Source organism: Ursus maritimus, unplaced genomic scaffold (assembly GCF_017311325.1).
Source record: "Ursus maritimus isolate PB19 unplaced genomic scaffold, ASM1731132v1 scaffold_4, whole genome shotgun sequence".
Taxonomy (NCBI): domain Eukaryota; kingdom Metazoa; phylum Chordata; class Mammalia; order Carnivora; family Ursidae; genus Ursus; species Ursus maritimus.
The window spans coordinates 55,781,971-55,795,280 of record NW_024426552.1 but is presented as its reverse complement, the minus strand read 5'-3'; the positions used below and the strand labels follow the sequence as shown (position 1 = coordinate 55,795,280).

At 41.3% G+C, this 13,310-nt stretch overlaps 1 protein-coding gene across 8 annotated transcripts in view; it reads right to left on the bottom strand.

Moving 5' to 3' along the window:
• Positions 1-13,310, bottom strand: part of PHLDB2 (pleckstrin homology like domain family B member 2) — an 85,147-nt gene that overhangs the window by 40,108 nt on the left and 31,729 nt on the right. For 6 of the 8 annotated variants that reach the window (XM_008706600.2, XM_040621218.1, XM_040621219.1 and 3 more), the window contains exon 5: positions 4,519-4,647. The exons of the other annotated variants lie outside the window; for them this stretch is intronic. In XM_008706600.2, coding sequence (XP_008704822.2) covers positions 4,519-4,647 — 129 coding nt within the window. The remainder of the gene's footprint in view (positions 1-4,518; positions 4,648-13,310) is intronic. 8 annotated transcript variants of the gene reach the window in all.

Below are 13,310 nucleotides of genomic sequence, written 5' to 3'. Positions count from 1 at the left end.
CTTTAATTTACATTTAAAAAAAACCACTTCCTTAATTTTGGAGCCTTTGACAAAACCATAAATGCGGTAGGTATAGAAGATTTAAAAACCATATATAATTGGTAAATGATTATTTACGAATATGGCCAAAATGAAACAGCAGCTGGGCTATATGGTTTATAACCCTACATAGGCAAAATAGCCAGAACATGTTTTTTGTTTTTTTTTTTCTCACTCAAAACATCAGAACGAGTTGGATAAATAAATAGGATAAATTAGATTTATATCAGTTTTTAAACATACCACCCCCTCTTTTGGTTTTTATGTGAGTGATAAATGAGGCCTTTTAGTCAAAGGGAATAATACATTCCCGTCTTCTGGAATGAATTTTATTCTGGGGATGATTCACAGAAGGACGATTAGTGACCATGTAATTACCAGCAGCACTACAGCAACAAGATTATTGTGTCAACACAGCAGATTCTGAAAGCTTAAGAGCAAGAAAAACAATTTGAAAAACATAGTCAGCACGTCTTCACACTTTTTTTTTTTTTTGTACAGTTTAATGGGCCAAAGAGAAAGTGGTCTTGGTTTCAAGTTATTGGTGGACATTTCAAGTTTATCGGATATTTTATGCTTATAACTTCTAAAGGAATGAATGAATTTGGCCCAAATCTAGTCACTACTGAAGTAATTAAGAGATAACTCGAGTACTGTGTTTTGAAACAAAATACCTGCAGTCTTGAAATAATACAGCGTGGATCTATTTACTCACGTGGTCATTCACACTCAAGTTTTTTTTTTTTTTTTTTTTTTTAAAAGATTTTATTTATTTATGTGACAGAGAGACAGCCAGTGAGAGAGGGAACACAGCAGGGGGAGTGGGAGAGGAAGAAGCAGGCTCCTAGCGGAGGAGCCTGATGTGGGACTCGATCCCGGTACGCCAGGATCACGCCCTGAGCCGAAGGCAGACGCTTTAACGACTGCGCTACCCAGGCGCCCCCACACTCAAGTTTTTAAGGTCTTTCAATTAAGCTCAGTTTATGGCTAAAGATTATCGAGAGAAATAATTTCATAAACCTTTTTTTTCACTTTATAAGTCATCTTTACTGAAAGTGGGTATATTTCGCACAATATGTCCACTATGCTAGTCAGTCACTTACTCTACAACTGGTTAAGAGGCAGCATGTGTTATCTTAACCGCATGAAGGTTACAGAGCCGCTAATTTGTTTGTCGTAAATATTTAAACTGTGGCATGAAAATAATAACACGCTGGGTAGGAAAGTTGAAAATTAAAGCTAAGCTTGGCACTCATTTCTGCTGGTATAATCATCTGATCAAGTTGTCCAAACAATTAGAATGTGTGTATATAAACTTACACTGTGAGAAAAAAACAACCGGGGAGGCGAAAAAAGCTTTGCAAAGATTTTAGATAAGAGTAAGAATTCAGGGGATGGAATCTGGGGGCAGGAGTCATTTAATTGAGCACACAGTAATATATACAGGAAGCTCAAAGTCAAGGGCATGACTAGTTGAATGAAAATCTTAACTAAGCTTCACTCGCCAAAAGGAACATTGCAAATCTCTCCTGGTTGGCAAGCTCAAAGGCCAGGCGTCAAAGGACGTAAAACAGCTGTGCTCAAGAAAATTCAATGCAATTCCTTCTTTTTTTCCAGTAACTGTTTGAGAATTTATACGGTAGAAGTTTACATGCAGTCCCCTATGGGTTTTTTGCTTAGCAGAGGGACAGAAGAAGAGAATAGATGTGGTGTAGCAGGAGAGATGACAGGAATCGTCTCATGACAGCTCAAGGCCAACTTTGAACACAAATTTAAGGGGGGCTCAGGGTTTGTTCGCGTTTCTCCATCTTATGTCCTATAGTCTAACACTTTAACTGCACAGTTTTGGAATTTGGAAAAAGGCGATGGAAATCATTAGTACATATCTCATATATCTCATTTCATATATGAAGACACTGAGACCCACAGAGGTTGCAGGACTTATCCAAAATGAAAGGATAAACTGCACAACTAGTGAGAAAAAAGTTCTCCTAATTGTTGATATCGCCGAATATGTGTTATTATATATATAGTATGTACTATATATATATTAAATCAAGAGACTAAAATCGACCATTCAGTGAGTAAATTACCAAAAGCACAAGAAAACTGTCCTAGCCAGGTGTCTCCTCCATTTACTAGTGGAACTTCTCCTGGCAAACGAAAGACTCACTTAGCTTCTGTTTTATTTTCCACAATACTTGCATCCCAGGGAACAATTCGACTGGTGAGCCCACGTCAACTACAAACAACTACTCAGATGAAAGCTGTATTCTGACTCCAAAGCAGGGAATTAGAAGTAAGAAGCCCGGTCATAAATGCATAGTGTTGTGCGCAAAAAAACATCCCATAACTTCAGCTTCAGTACTTGGGATAACACACAGTTCAAGAAAATGATGTTCTTCCTGTTCATTTATTTTTTATTTTGTATGACTTGTCACCTAATGAAGTTTGTGGTAATAAAATCACCTTTATTGCATCTAGTTTAAATGCCTTTGGGAAAGCTTTGTAATGAAGTGGTATCCTGAAATGTTTGAAGTCTGAAGGGAAATGAGCTGTGGTAACACAAAAGTTCCTAGTATGAATGGACTTCTCATGAAATAAGCGAACTTCTTACTGATTAAGCCGTGGGTTTGGTGGAGAGTTACTCTGGTTGTCATCCCTGTAAAATTAGGAGACCTCTTAATACAGGTGAACAGAAGCTACTACAAGCCAGTTATCTCTTCCAAGGAAAGGGATTTACGATAAGAATTTTACACTCTGCTTGGAGAGGAAGAGGAAAAGGGTCTTTGCCTTGAAATAGTGGAAGAGGCTGTCTGCATCACTTCCTGTCCTCCTTTTGGACATCCTTACAACCGACATAGACTTAGAGTTATCCTATCGAGGCTGGATTAAGCAATCATTGTTTATATCAATCTGAGTCTCGGTTATCAATAGAATCTACCAATTTTTATTTGCAGCAGTGTTTATAAAGAGTCCAAGCAACAACTGGGTAAGTAGAGGCAGAGAAGAACAAAATACATAAGTTGCTGCTGACTCTAGGTAAAGTACTATGAGCACTGTGTAAAATCTTTAGTAATGAGGAGAAGTTGAAAACCAGCGAACAGATATAAAAGGCAGTCTCCCAATCTCTTTGGTGAACTGGCAAAAACACAAATTACAAATGAAAATAATTTTACAAATACCATTGTTTTCCCAATTATTTTCATCACAAGATTTCCAGAGAATTATGACACTGAGGGACAGGAAGTTTTCTCTTCTTACAGCAAATTCAGCTGTATACAATAAAAGGAGTAAAGAGGAAGAAACATTGTTGGGACATAGTAAGAAAGTTACTATTTGTTAAAATATTAAAATCGTTATGCTGCCAGTTAACCTGTCTGCCTTTGGTCCTATTTATTAAGATGCTTTCAACCTCTGTAATACACTGAAAAGTTTTAAATGTAATTTTTCATAACCTAACGCTACTCTAAGGTATCACATGTTTTGTATTAAAGGCCATCTTAAACATTTCCAAGGGTGGGGCTACCTTAGCTGGTGTTTCGACTTGCCTACTCCCAAGAAGGTCCTGACAGAATCACATGAATGAAGCGAACCTTCTTTTCTAGTCACATGAAATCATGAGTTGTTAGTCACTTAGCACAAATTACTATGACATGACTCTTTTAGAGATCCAAGACTGTTCCCCAGGGTCACGGTTTATTTGGGTTGCTGTTCAGAGCAAACAACCCAGTCGTTAAGAGGCTCTGAAATATTAAGTGGTCTTGCCAGTTGTTTGTGAAACTCTCCACCTCGAAGCCTCATTTCAGCAGATGACCAGCATGGCCGTGTTAAGCACAGCCAACTTCAACGATCAGAGAATAACCCGATAAAACACATCACAAAGTCCACGCGGCACTAAGCTTTAACAAATGATGAAGCTCGTCTGAGAAGCTGTGGAAGGCATTGCCCTGCACCTTGGGTCTTGGTGTTTGCTCTAGCTGTGCTAATGAGTTCAGTGTGACCAAAAGGCAGAAAGAAAAAGAAACACAGTGAGGGATGCTGGGAAGCAAATCAGAGAATAGGATAATTTTTTGGGCCCAAGTATAAAATCAGGCTGAGAGAAAAAAAAAATCCAAGGGCAAACAGTACTCATGATACAGCAGAGAATGCAGGGAAAGATGTCAGTTGATTTAAATGCTACAATCTTGGTGTCAGTTGTGTGTCACAAAGAACGCCTCTCTTTTGTTACAAAGAATGACTCCAGAACTGGTTTTTCACATTATAAATTAGTGAAGGATTCTAACAAGGAATTGTTTAACTGATTAGCATGAAATAATATATACTGTCAGCATGCATACTTCTATTTAAAAAGTATCTAATGACCAGAACTTATGCAAATTTATGCTGTGTGAAGGAGGAAGTCATAGGTAAGTGGAACTTCATTGAAAAAACACCGAAAAACAAAAAACAACTGGTGCATTCCTGTTTGCTACTGACCCTCTTCAGTTGTTGTTGTAATTGTTCCCTCATGGACTCAGGACAATTGTCCAGCTGGGTCTTCTGCTCGGAGTAAATCTCCTGAAGCCTCTCTAGTTTTTCCCTTTCAGCATCAAGCTTTACCTTCTCCTGAAGTTCAGAAATCAGAAAATAGAAGAATAGAAATTACCTTCACACCCGAAGCAGGCGTTAGTGAACATTTCCCAAGGATAACACACACACACACACACACACACACACACACACACACACGATATCCTATGCATGTAGAAACATACCTTGTTAGTGACTAAGATAAGGGAGTGTAAGTGGAAGTAAAAACAAGGGGGCTCCATTTCCGCATTCTCAAAGCACGGGCCACTTCCCTAAGTACTGGCAATGACCCCCAACCCTCCTTCCTCCCTTCCTCCCTTCCTCCCTTCCTCCCTTTCTTCCTTCTTTCCTTCCTTCCCTCCTTCCTTCCTTCCTTCCTTCCTTCCTTCCTTCCTTCCTTCCTTCCTTCCCTCCTGCCACCATGTTATAAAGCAGAAGAAGCTGGTCAATGGTCAACAAAGGACAAAAGAAATGTCAACCAAATTTATGAGACAGCCTTGCAATGAGTCCCTTGGTGGAGAACCAGGTAGAGGGAAAGCCGGCATTTACCTCAAATACAGTCTTGGTCCAATTTGCTCAAGGCATTTGTTCAGCAAGCTTTGGAAATTATTGTAATTTTGTTCTCAGACCAGAAGCATGCCAGGTACACTAGTCAACACCCTGGTCACCTGAAATAGGTCTAGCTGTTTGGCAAACTTCAAAGCTTAAGCAATTAGAAAATCTGATTCCAAGGCTGAGAGAGCAGGGAAGAAGGCAAGCCCGACAAAGCAGTGAGGGGAGGCATATCACGCAGTTTGGATACACCGACAGGTGACATTTACTGTGGAGATGAAGACTTCTCTACGTTGACTGACATAAAAAATACATGAAACATGGACTGTGGAAAAAAGGAAAGGAGAACACCCAGGTCTCAGAAAATAGAAGAGAAAGGAGGAGATAACACTAAATCCTTCCCCAGTCACACACTCCAAAGGGACCCTGGACATCTCCGGGGTCTACCAGGCAAATCCCATAATACAGTGATTACCCGGCCTTACGTGTCACCTTTTAAATGGAGAAACAATATTTCAACCTGTTTAGTGCTTGTCTTCCCAACCTGTGTGCCCTTTATGGTGCTCTGAAGCCTTGAAGTAAATTTGAGACCCGATTCTCCCCTGGCGTAACTCTGTCAGCCCCGGAGGGGCGCCTGGGAGGCTCAGCAGGTCAAGCGGCTGCCTTCAGCTCAGGCCATGATCCCAGGGTCCTGGGGTCGGGCTCACTGCTCAACGGGGAGCCTGCTTCTCCCTCTCCCTCTGCCACTCTCCCTGCTCATTCTCTCTCTTGCGCTCTCTCAAATGAATAAATAAAATCTTAAAAAAAAAGGAAAAAGAAGCGCTTCATGAAGCACTGCCACCATTTGACCCTGAGTAAGCACAATGACCACGACCTCACTCTCCTTACCTCATTCACTCTACGTGCAGGTAGCAATAAAACTGGCTTCTAAGCTTGAACAGAGAAGGGTTTTTTTAAAAGGATGTAGCTCTCAAACAGTCCTATAAAATTATACTTACTACAATTTCTTCAACCAAACGGCCATGATTTCCCATGTAAGCATATGTTTAGATTCTGTATAAAAGAGGCTATGGTTTAAATTGAAAACTATAGGACATAAATACCAGTTCACTTAGGTGCCCATTTTTGGCAGAAAATTTTCAAATGTCAAGGGCATTTTAGAAAGATGTATTTAGGTTTAGATGTGCATGTTTTCCCTCTCAAAATGATTAAATCCGGAAGCCATAAACTGGGAATCCTACTTCATATATTGATCTAAAAATGTTTCTGCAGGGGTGCCTCAGATGGTTAAGCCTTCAGCTTGGGTCATGATCTCCAGGACCTGGGATCGAGTCCCGAGCCCCTGAGTCCTCGGGCTGCCTGCTCAGTCTGCTTGCTTCTCCCTCTGCCTCTCCCCTCTGCTCCTCCCTTCTGCCTCTCCCCTCTGCTTGTGCTCTCTCTCTGTCTCTCTCAAATGAATAAATAAAATATTAAAAAAAAATAAAACTAAAAACAAAAATGTTTCTGCAACTGAAACTTTTGCAGACTATCCAGAAAGTGTCCTCCGCCTTTTCTGGCAAGTGTGCGCCTGGGCAGACCCACACGCAGGAGGTGGAGAGGGGCAATGGCCTGGTCCACAGAGGGAAGGGTCATCACGTGTTCATTCACAGAAAAGCTGAATATACAAGGACCAGCCAGATTCAGGCTTTAGTTTCAGAAAGAATCCTTTTTTCCCTTTAAGACAGCCAGCAACACAGAACCCCAGTCGTCCTTTGGATAAGAAAAGGTGTTATTTCTTCTGTGCGTGAATCAAAGATTGCCCTATTTACACAGCAAAAGAATTTTATTCAAGAAGAGTTCTATTTCTAGATACTGTATCACTGGATTTTGCAGCAATTCTAGTTCCAAGAAGAAAGTAAAAAAAAAAAAAAAAAAAAAGAAAGAAAAGAAAAGAGGACTATCCAATTCCCTTAAATACCAATGTGCAAAACTGTAAAATTTAAAGTTACATTTGACAGAAAACATTGATACAATATATGATTATATGGAAAGGCACTGGCCTGAAACACAGGTCTCAAATCTGAAGAAATAACCAAACTATTCCTCTGATGCTCCCCATTTTGTATTACTACTAATAAGCACAGATAACTAATAACTAATTAAAAGTACCTCATGTTTACATAGTGCCTTCCTTCTAAGGTGCTCAAAAGGTTTTGCACTTCCATACAAGGGGGCAGCGCGAAGAACTATGCCAGAGGGCACCGTCGGCACCTTCTGCCGCTTCTCTGGTTTACCGGTAATGCTGTGAGCACGACTTGAGACTCGGAGCAAAAGCTTAGTGGGGCCAAAGTGAGGGCAAAGGAAGTAAAGGGCAAGGATGAAAGGACTAGTGGCAGGTGGGCCTGGCCATCCATCACGGAGGACTAGAGAGGTGATGTCACTCCTGTGCCAGCCAAAAGTTGGCCATCTCAAGCCAGAAAGAAATTAATATTCCTACTTTCTATTTATTGCCCAGAAAGTTTTCAAAGGAAAATTAGCTCTAGGCAACTAGTGAAGTATGGCTGAAAATATCACCTTCTTCAGCAAAGACAAGTATATGGACAAATTAGATGGCATTTCAGGGTTCAGGGATTCTTGCTTTTGACACGCAAAATATGACACCTGGCTGTTATTTCCCTCCCCCGGATTTAAACTGGTAAACTCACCTCTTCTAATTACTGTAGGCATGGCAATATTTTCTAAACACCAAATTGGCAGAGAGCATAACTTTTTTTTTAAGGACTCATAAATCAATTTTCAAGAAACGAGTGCATTTAAGTGAATTGTAATGAATTTTAAATTAAATAAAATTTAAATTAAATTTTCAATGCATTTATTAAATTTTAACGAGTAAATTTAATAAATTTGCAATAAATTGAACAGATTTCAGTTTATTGAAAAAATAAGATGACGAGGAATTGGAACACTCCAGGAAAATCCAGATGCACCAGGGGCCATTTCTAAAACCCAGCACAGAATGACTTCACTAGGGACACAGCTGTTCCTGTTAGCAGCGCTCTTGCATTGCTTTGTTGTTACGTACTGGCAAAAGCCGACTGGGTCACAAATGCATTGCCAGATCTGCCTTTTTTTATGTTTAAGATTGATGTTCCTACAGAGTATACATGACAAAGGCACATTATTGACAGCAAATTAAAGCAGAAATCAGTATATAAAATTGGGCATCTATTCACTTGCATGGTGAGTTATTTATTCATTCACTCAGTAAATATGTATAAAGGGACTATAAGTAGAGAAAAGAGGGAGTCTGGAAGGCCTGGGTGGCTCAGTCGGTTAAGTGTCTGCCTTCGGCTCAGGTCATGATCCCGGGTCCTGGGATCGAACCCCTGCATCAGGCTCCCTGCTTAGTGGAGAGCCTGCTTCTCCCTCTCCCTCTGCTGTGCACACACACACTCTCTCTCTAATAAATAAATAAAATCTTAAAAAGAAAGAAAGAAAAGAGGGAGACTGATCACTGTCCTCATGAAGTACAGTCCAGTTAGCTCTGTGGTTCTTAGCCCTGACTGCATGTTAGAAAAAGCTGGGTGAGCTTTTAAATACATTATTTTCCAAGTTTCCACACAGTCAGACATTCAGAAGCAAAAGGCTAGGGTATGAACATTTAAAAAATCCCTCCATGTTTTCTCATACGCGGCCAGGTTGGGAACCCCTGAATGAGCCACCCGGGATGGTGCGGACGCAAAGGCAATTACCAACAATTTGATTTTTTAAATGAAGACACGGGACATTAATACGCAAGGCACCAAAGATGTTCCTCAAACATTTGGCTTAGTGCCTTCACTTCATGGTATAAAAGGTCCTTTTACAAGTGACACCCCAATTGTACAATATTTTACATTCAGATTAAATGCCTCAAGTAAACCAAACAAAAAATGTACTGAGATTCCAATATCCAGTGCACGTTCAGAGAGCAATGATGCATTTCAAGTTCAAAATGACTCTCTTCTAGTCACACAAATGATCAGGAGTGTGGATGAGTTTACCCTAAATAACTTGAACCCGTACACAAGAATTACCAATAATCGTAATGAACTTAATAATCTAAAGCTCATCATGGGACCACTTATCTCGCTGGAAATGTGGTTAGAAGACAATAACATAAGTTTCTCTCTTTTGAGTTACATTCTTGAAGGAAGGAACTGAAATTTAACCTGCTGGCCCAATTTGAATTTCAATATGACACAGAAAATTCCTGAATTATGAAGACATAATTTTACCACATCTAAGTAATGTTTGGTAAGCAGATGATTCAAGGTCACTCTGAAAAGGTGCTTACTCTATTAGTTTGTGGGGCTGCCAGATAAAATAGAGGACGCTCAGTTAAATTTGAATTTCAGATGAATGACAAATGATCTTTTACTGTAAGTATGTCCCAAATAATGCCTAGGGTATAATTATACCAAAATTTATTCTCTGTTTATCTGAAATTCAGATGCATCTGAGCACCTTATATAGGTAAATACGTGTGGGACATTTAGGATGGGATGTATGGAGGATTTATTTACGTTCTTATTTAATTATTTATTTATTTATTTATTTATTTATTTATTTACTGAATCTGGCAACTCTATTAGCTTAATAAAGATTCTCTTAAAACTTAAGGCCCATCTTTATAATTTCCAACCTGTTCAGCACAGAATCCAGCACATACTAAGTATTCGGGTGTGTTTCATGAAACACTGGGACTGGGTCAGGTTTGGAGTTGATGCAGTGATGTGTTTAAATTCATAGTATCTAGGCCATCATTTCTAAGGGAAGTCGATCCAATGTCCTTTCCATAGACCCTGAGAATACCTTTCCTTCCAGTTCCTAAACCCTATGGCTTGGGAGGCAGGCAACCTTATGGGTTCACAGAGGAGGCAATTGTTTTAGGTCCAAAATCACTTATCTGAAATTCTTAAGGCCAGATGTGTTCCAGATCTCAGAATATTCTGAATTTTATAGAGGTGTCGCAGTTCATATAGCATCTATTAAAAGGCATTTCCAGTAAGGTCTGGGCCAGTACCTACAATCAAACATGTTTCTATTTCTGCAGCTACTTATGAATATTTACACAAGTGTGAATATCAGCTGCAAACCAAAACCAACGAGGTTTTGGTGCTAATCTTACAAACGGTTCCCCCACCTCCCCCACCAAAAAAACCTTCAGATTTTAGAATTGCAGAGAAAAGATTACGGACCTGTGTGAACAAAGGCCAGCAAGCTGAGAACGCATTCTCTGCCTGCCTCTACGGAGGCTCATCCTTATGCTTCTTTCTTAGGATTTTTTTTCCCTTTAGCTTTGACATTTTAATTACACAATTGATGGATGTTTAGTGTAGAAAAAAACTGGACAATCAGAACACTTGGGATTTCTATAATCAACCACCAGAAAAAAGAACCCTAATCTGGAATCCTGGGTGACTCTATCCCCAAATCCCACGCCATTCTTCCACTTCCTCTAACTAACTTTGAAATGTAAGAAAGAGGCACGGGAAGGGCTGGGTCCCTTCTGAACACTGACTGTGACTTGGCAAACGCTCCACACTCCAGAAGCATTAACACTTGGCTGAGGAATTCTGGGCCAGGCTCTCTGTCTTCCCCCGGCTCCGAAGGAAGGATGGAGAGGAAGTAACAGGTACTTTGGCAAGATAATAACGGGGAATAAAATTTAACCATTTTAGATACAATGATACATGCTTCGTGTAGGAAAATTAGTCAAATAACGTACGGTTTCACTGTGGCACAAGTTATATGGCGTAGAGTGTAATTTAAGCTTCGGTTCACACCTTTAAGCCTGTTTAGTTATAAACAAGTACAGGCCAGGATGGCAACAAAATACCATAATCTATCTGTGTGAGGACAGATCCTAAAATAAAGCACGGTTGGGCTTTATGATGAGCATCTGGGTAACGGAAAGACTGCGACAAGACTAGGGACGTGGAGCCCTTCCTTAACCATTTTACTGAATTTCAGTACTATTTCAGGACTATTGACTTTTGTATGCCAAAGAAGCAGAGATGAGACAAAGATCATCATCATAGAGGAAATTGAAATTCCTCTATAATAAAGTAGAGGAAATTGTGAAACTATTTTTAGTTTGGAATTCTTACTGTGGTCAGAACAAGGCAAAGACAGAAGGGAAAGCTAGATAAACAAAGGCAGGTGTGCGCACCTGCTCAGCAGCGGCTTCAGCTGGGCTTCACCGTGGGGTAGGGGAGCGGCAAGAAGGGAAGCCAAGTCCACAACCAGGCCTTTGCCAGCCCCGAGCTTCATGGTTCTGGTGGCTTCGTTGCTCTGTCGCCAAGCTCATTAAACTGAATCACTAGGGCGGAGGTTAAGAATTCTCTCTCCTTCCACTCACCCCAGGAAAACGCTATGGCCTCTTTGCTTACTGCCTCATCAAATAAATATCCTCCCTGGACTTAGGTTCGAGTCAAGATCCTTACATTTGTTCAGGGTTTACCCATGTTCGCAGAGACTCTATTTGTGATGTGGCTACTGTCTAAGCATTTAGCTCAGAGCCACATGGAAATGGGCTTCTTGATGCTTTTGACTGTGGAACCCATAAGGGCAGAGAAAATCAGCTCAGGGAGCCGTTGCAAAAACGATCAATAAATATATAATTGAATGCATTGTCTATATTTTATATTGTCTATATTTTATATGTTGTCTACGTTTTATGCTGTTTATATTTTAGATGGTAACATATAATAAGTAGTAGTCATCTCTATCATACAGGTTCCCTCCTGTGTCTGAAGGTAGAGCGCTCCTATGAAACCTGGCCGAAGCCGAAATGGTGTAAAGTGAAGAAGCAATTACCATTAATTTATATGGAAAAATTGTTAAGCCTTCTCAGACCCCCAGAATCACCTCTCTTAGGCTTTTCTTTTTTTTTTTTTTTAAAGATTTTATTTATTTATTCGACAGAGATAGAGACAGCCAGCGAGAGAGGGAACACAAGCAGGGGGAGTGGGAGAGGAAGAAGCAGGCTCATAGCGGAGGAGCCTGATGTGGGGCTCGATCCCAGAACGCCAGGATCACGCCCTGAGCTGAAGGCAGACGCTTAACCGCTGCACCACCCAGGCGCCCCTCTTAGGCTTTTCTGATACCTTAGGACACATCTTGCTCATCTAACCGATGCACCAAGTAAATGGAGATACAGCAGATGCTCTCGGACACAGTGGAAGGAGCGTGGCTGGGGGCTGCTGAGAGGCTGCTGTAGTTCCCAGGGAAGGGGCTGGGTGGCGCCACTCCGGCGGCTGGGGCTGCGAGCGCGCGCGCGGGGAGGCACAAAGGCTGAGAGCTCTACACACGCAGTGCCTGGGTTCGCTTCTCGAGGCCTTTTTGCATAAGAGCGGAAATCCTCTTCGGATTTCTTGCAGTTAGCGAGAACAGGTGCTAATGGAGGTCTTTCGTAAATGTGAAGTGCCCTACCGTGAACTTTCGAAAAGGGAGTGAGACCTGTAAATTAATTGATACCAACTAGGTAAAATAGAACGATAGTTTCCAAATCACATACGAGAAATAGTACCGAAGACTGGCCTCGAGTGCCAAGGAAACAATGTCAATAATTTCACACCAGTATTTGAAATTTGAGGTGTTAGTAAGCCTTCCTCCTGTGGCTCCAAGCCTTGTCTCCAAAAAAGTAGGGCCGGGCTTACAGGATGTGCTGCCGACATCTGCAGTGGCGCTTGCCCGGCAGGGATATCTTTCCAGGTTTTGTTTTTCTCATTCCACAGTTTCTATCTGACAGCAGCAACAGGTGCGTGGAAAAGGAAGCGAGATCCAAAAGGGCAAAGGCCACTTCCTCCTTCTGTCTTACACTCTGGCTGGGCTGGCAGCGTGCGACGAGCCCCCTGGCATGTGCACTGAAGCACACCAGCCCAGATGGCCTGAACTTGGCAGCACGTAGCTCTTAAGCAGGTGTCTGGCTCAGAGTTTCTGCTAAGGCCCCGCCCGGGCTCGCTGCTAGCAGGAGATCCAAGGACAGTATTCCCGAAGCATACTGGGTGGTACTCTAGCCTGTGCTATGAGCCGGATAAACGGTGGATAGCAGTGCCTTCCTCTATTTCACACGCTAGAGAGGGAAATCCGCATCTAATAAGCCCCAAACAAATGTGAAGTAC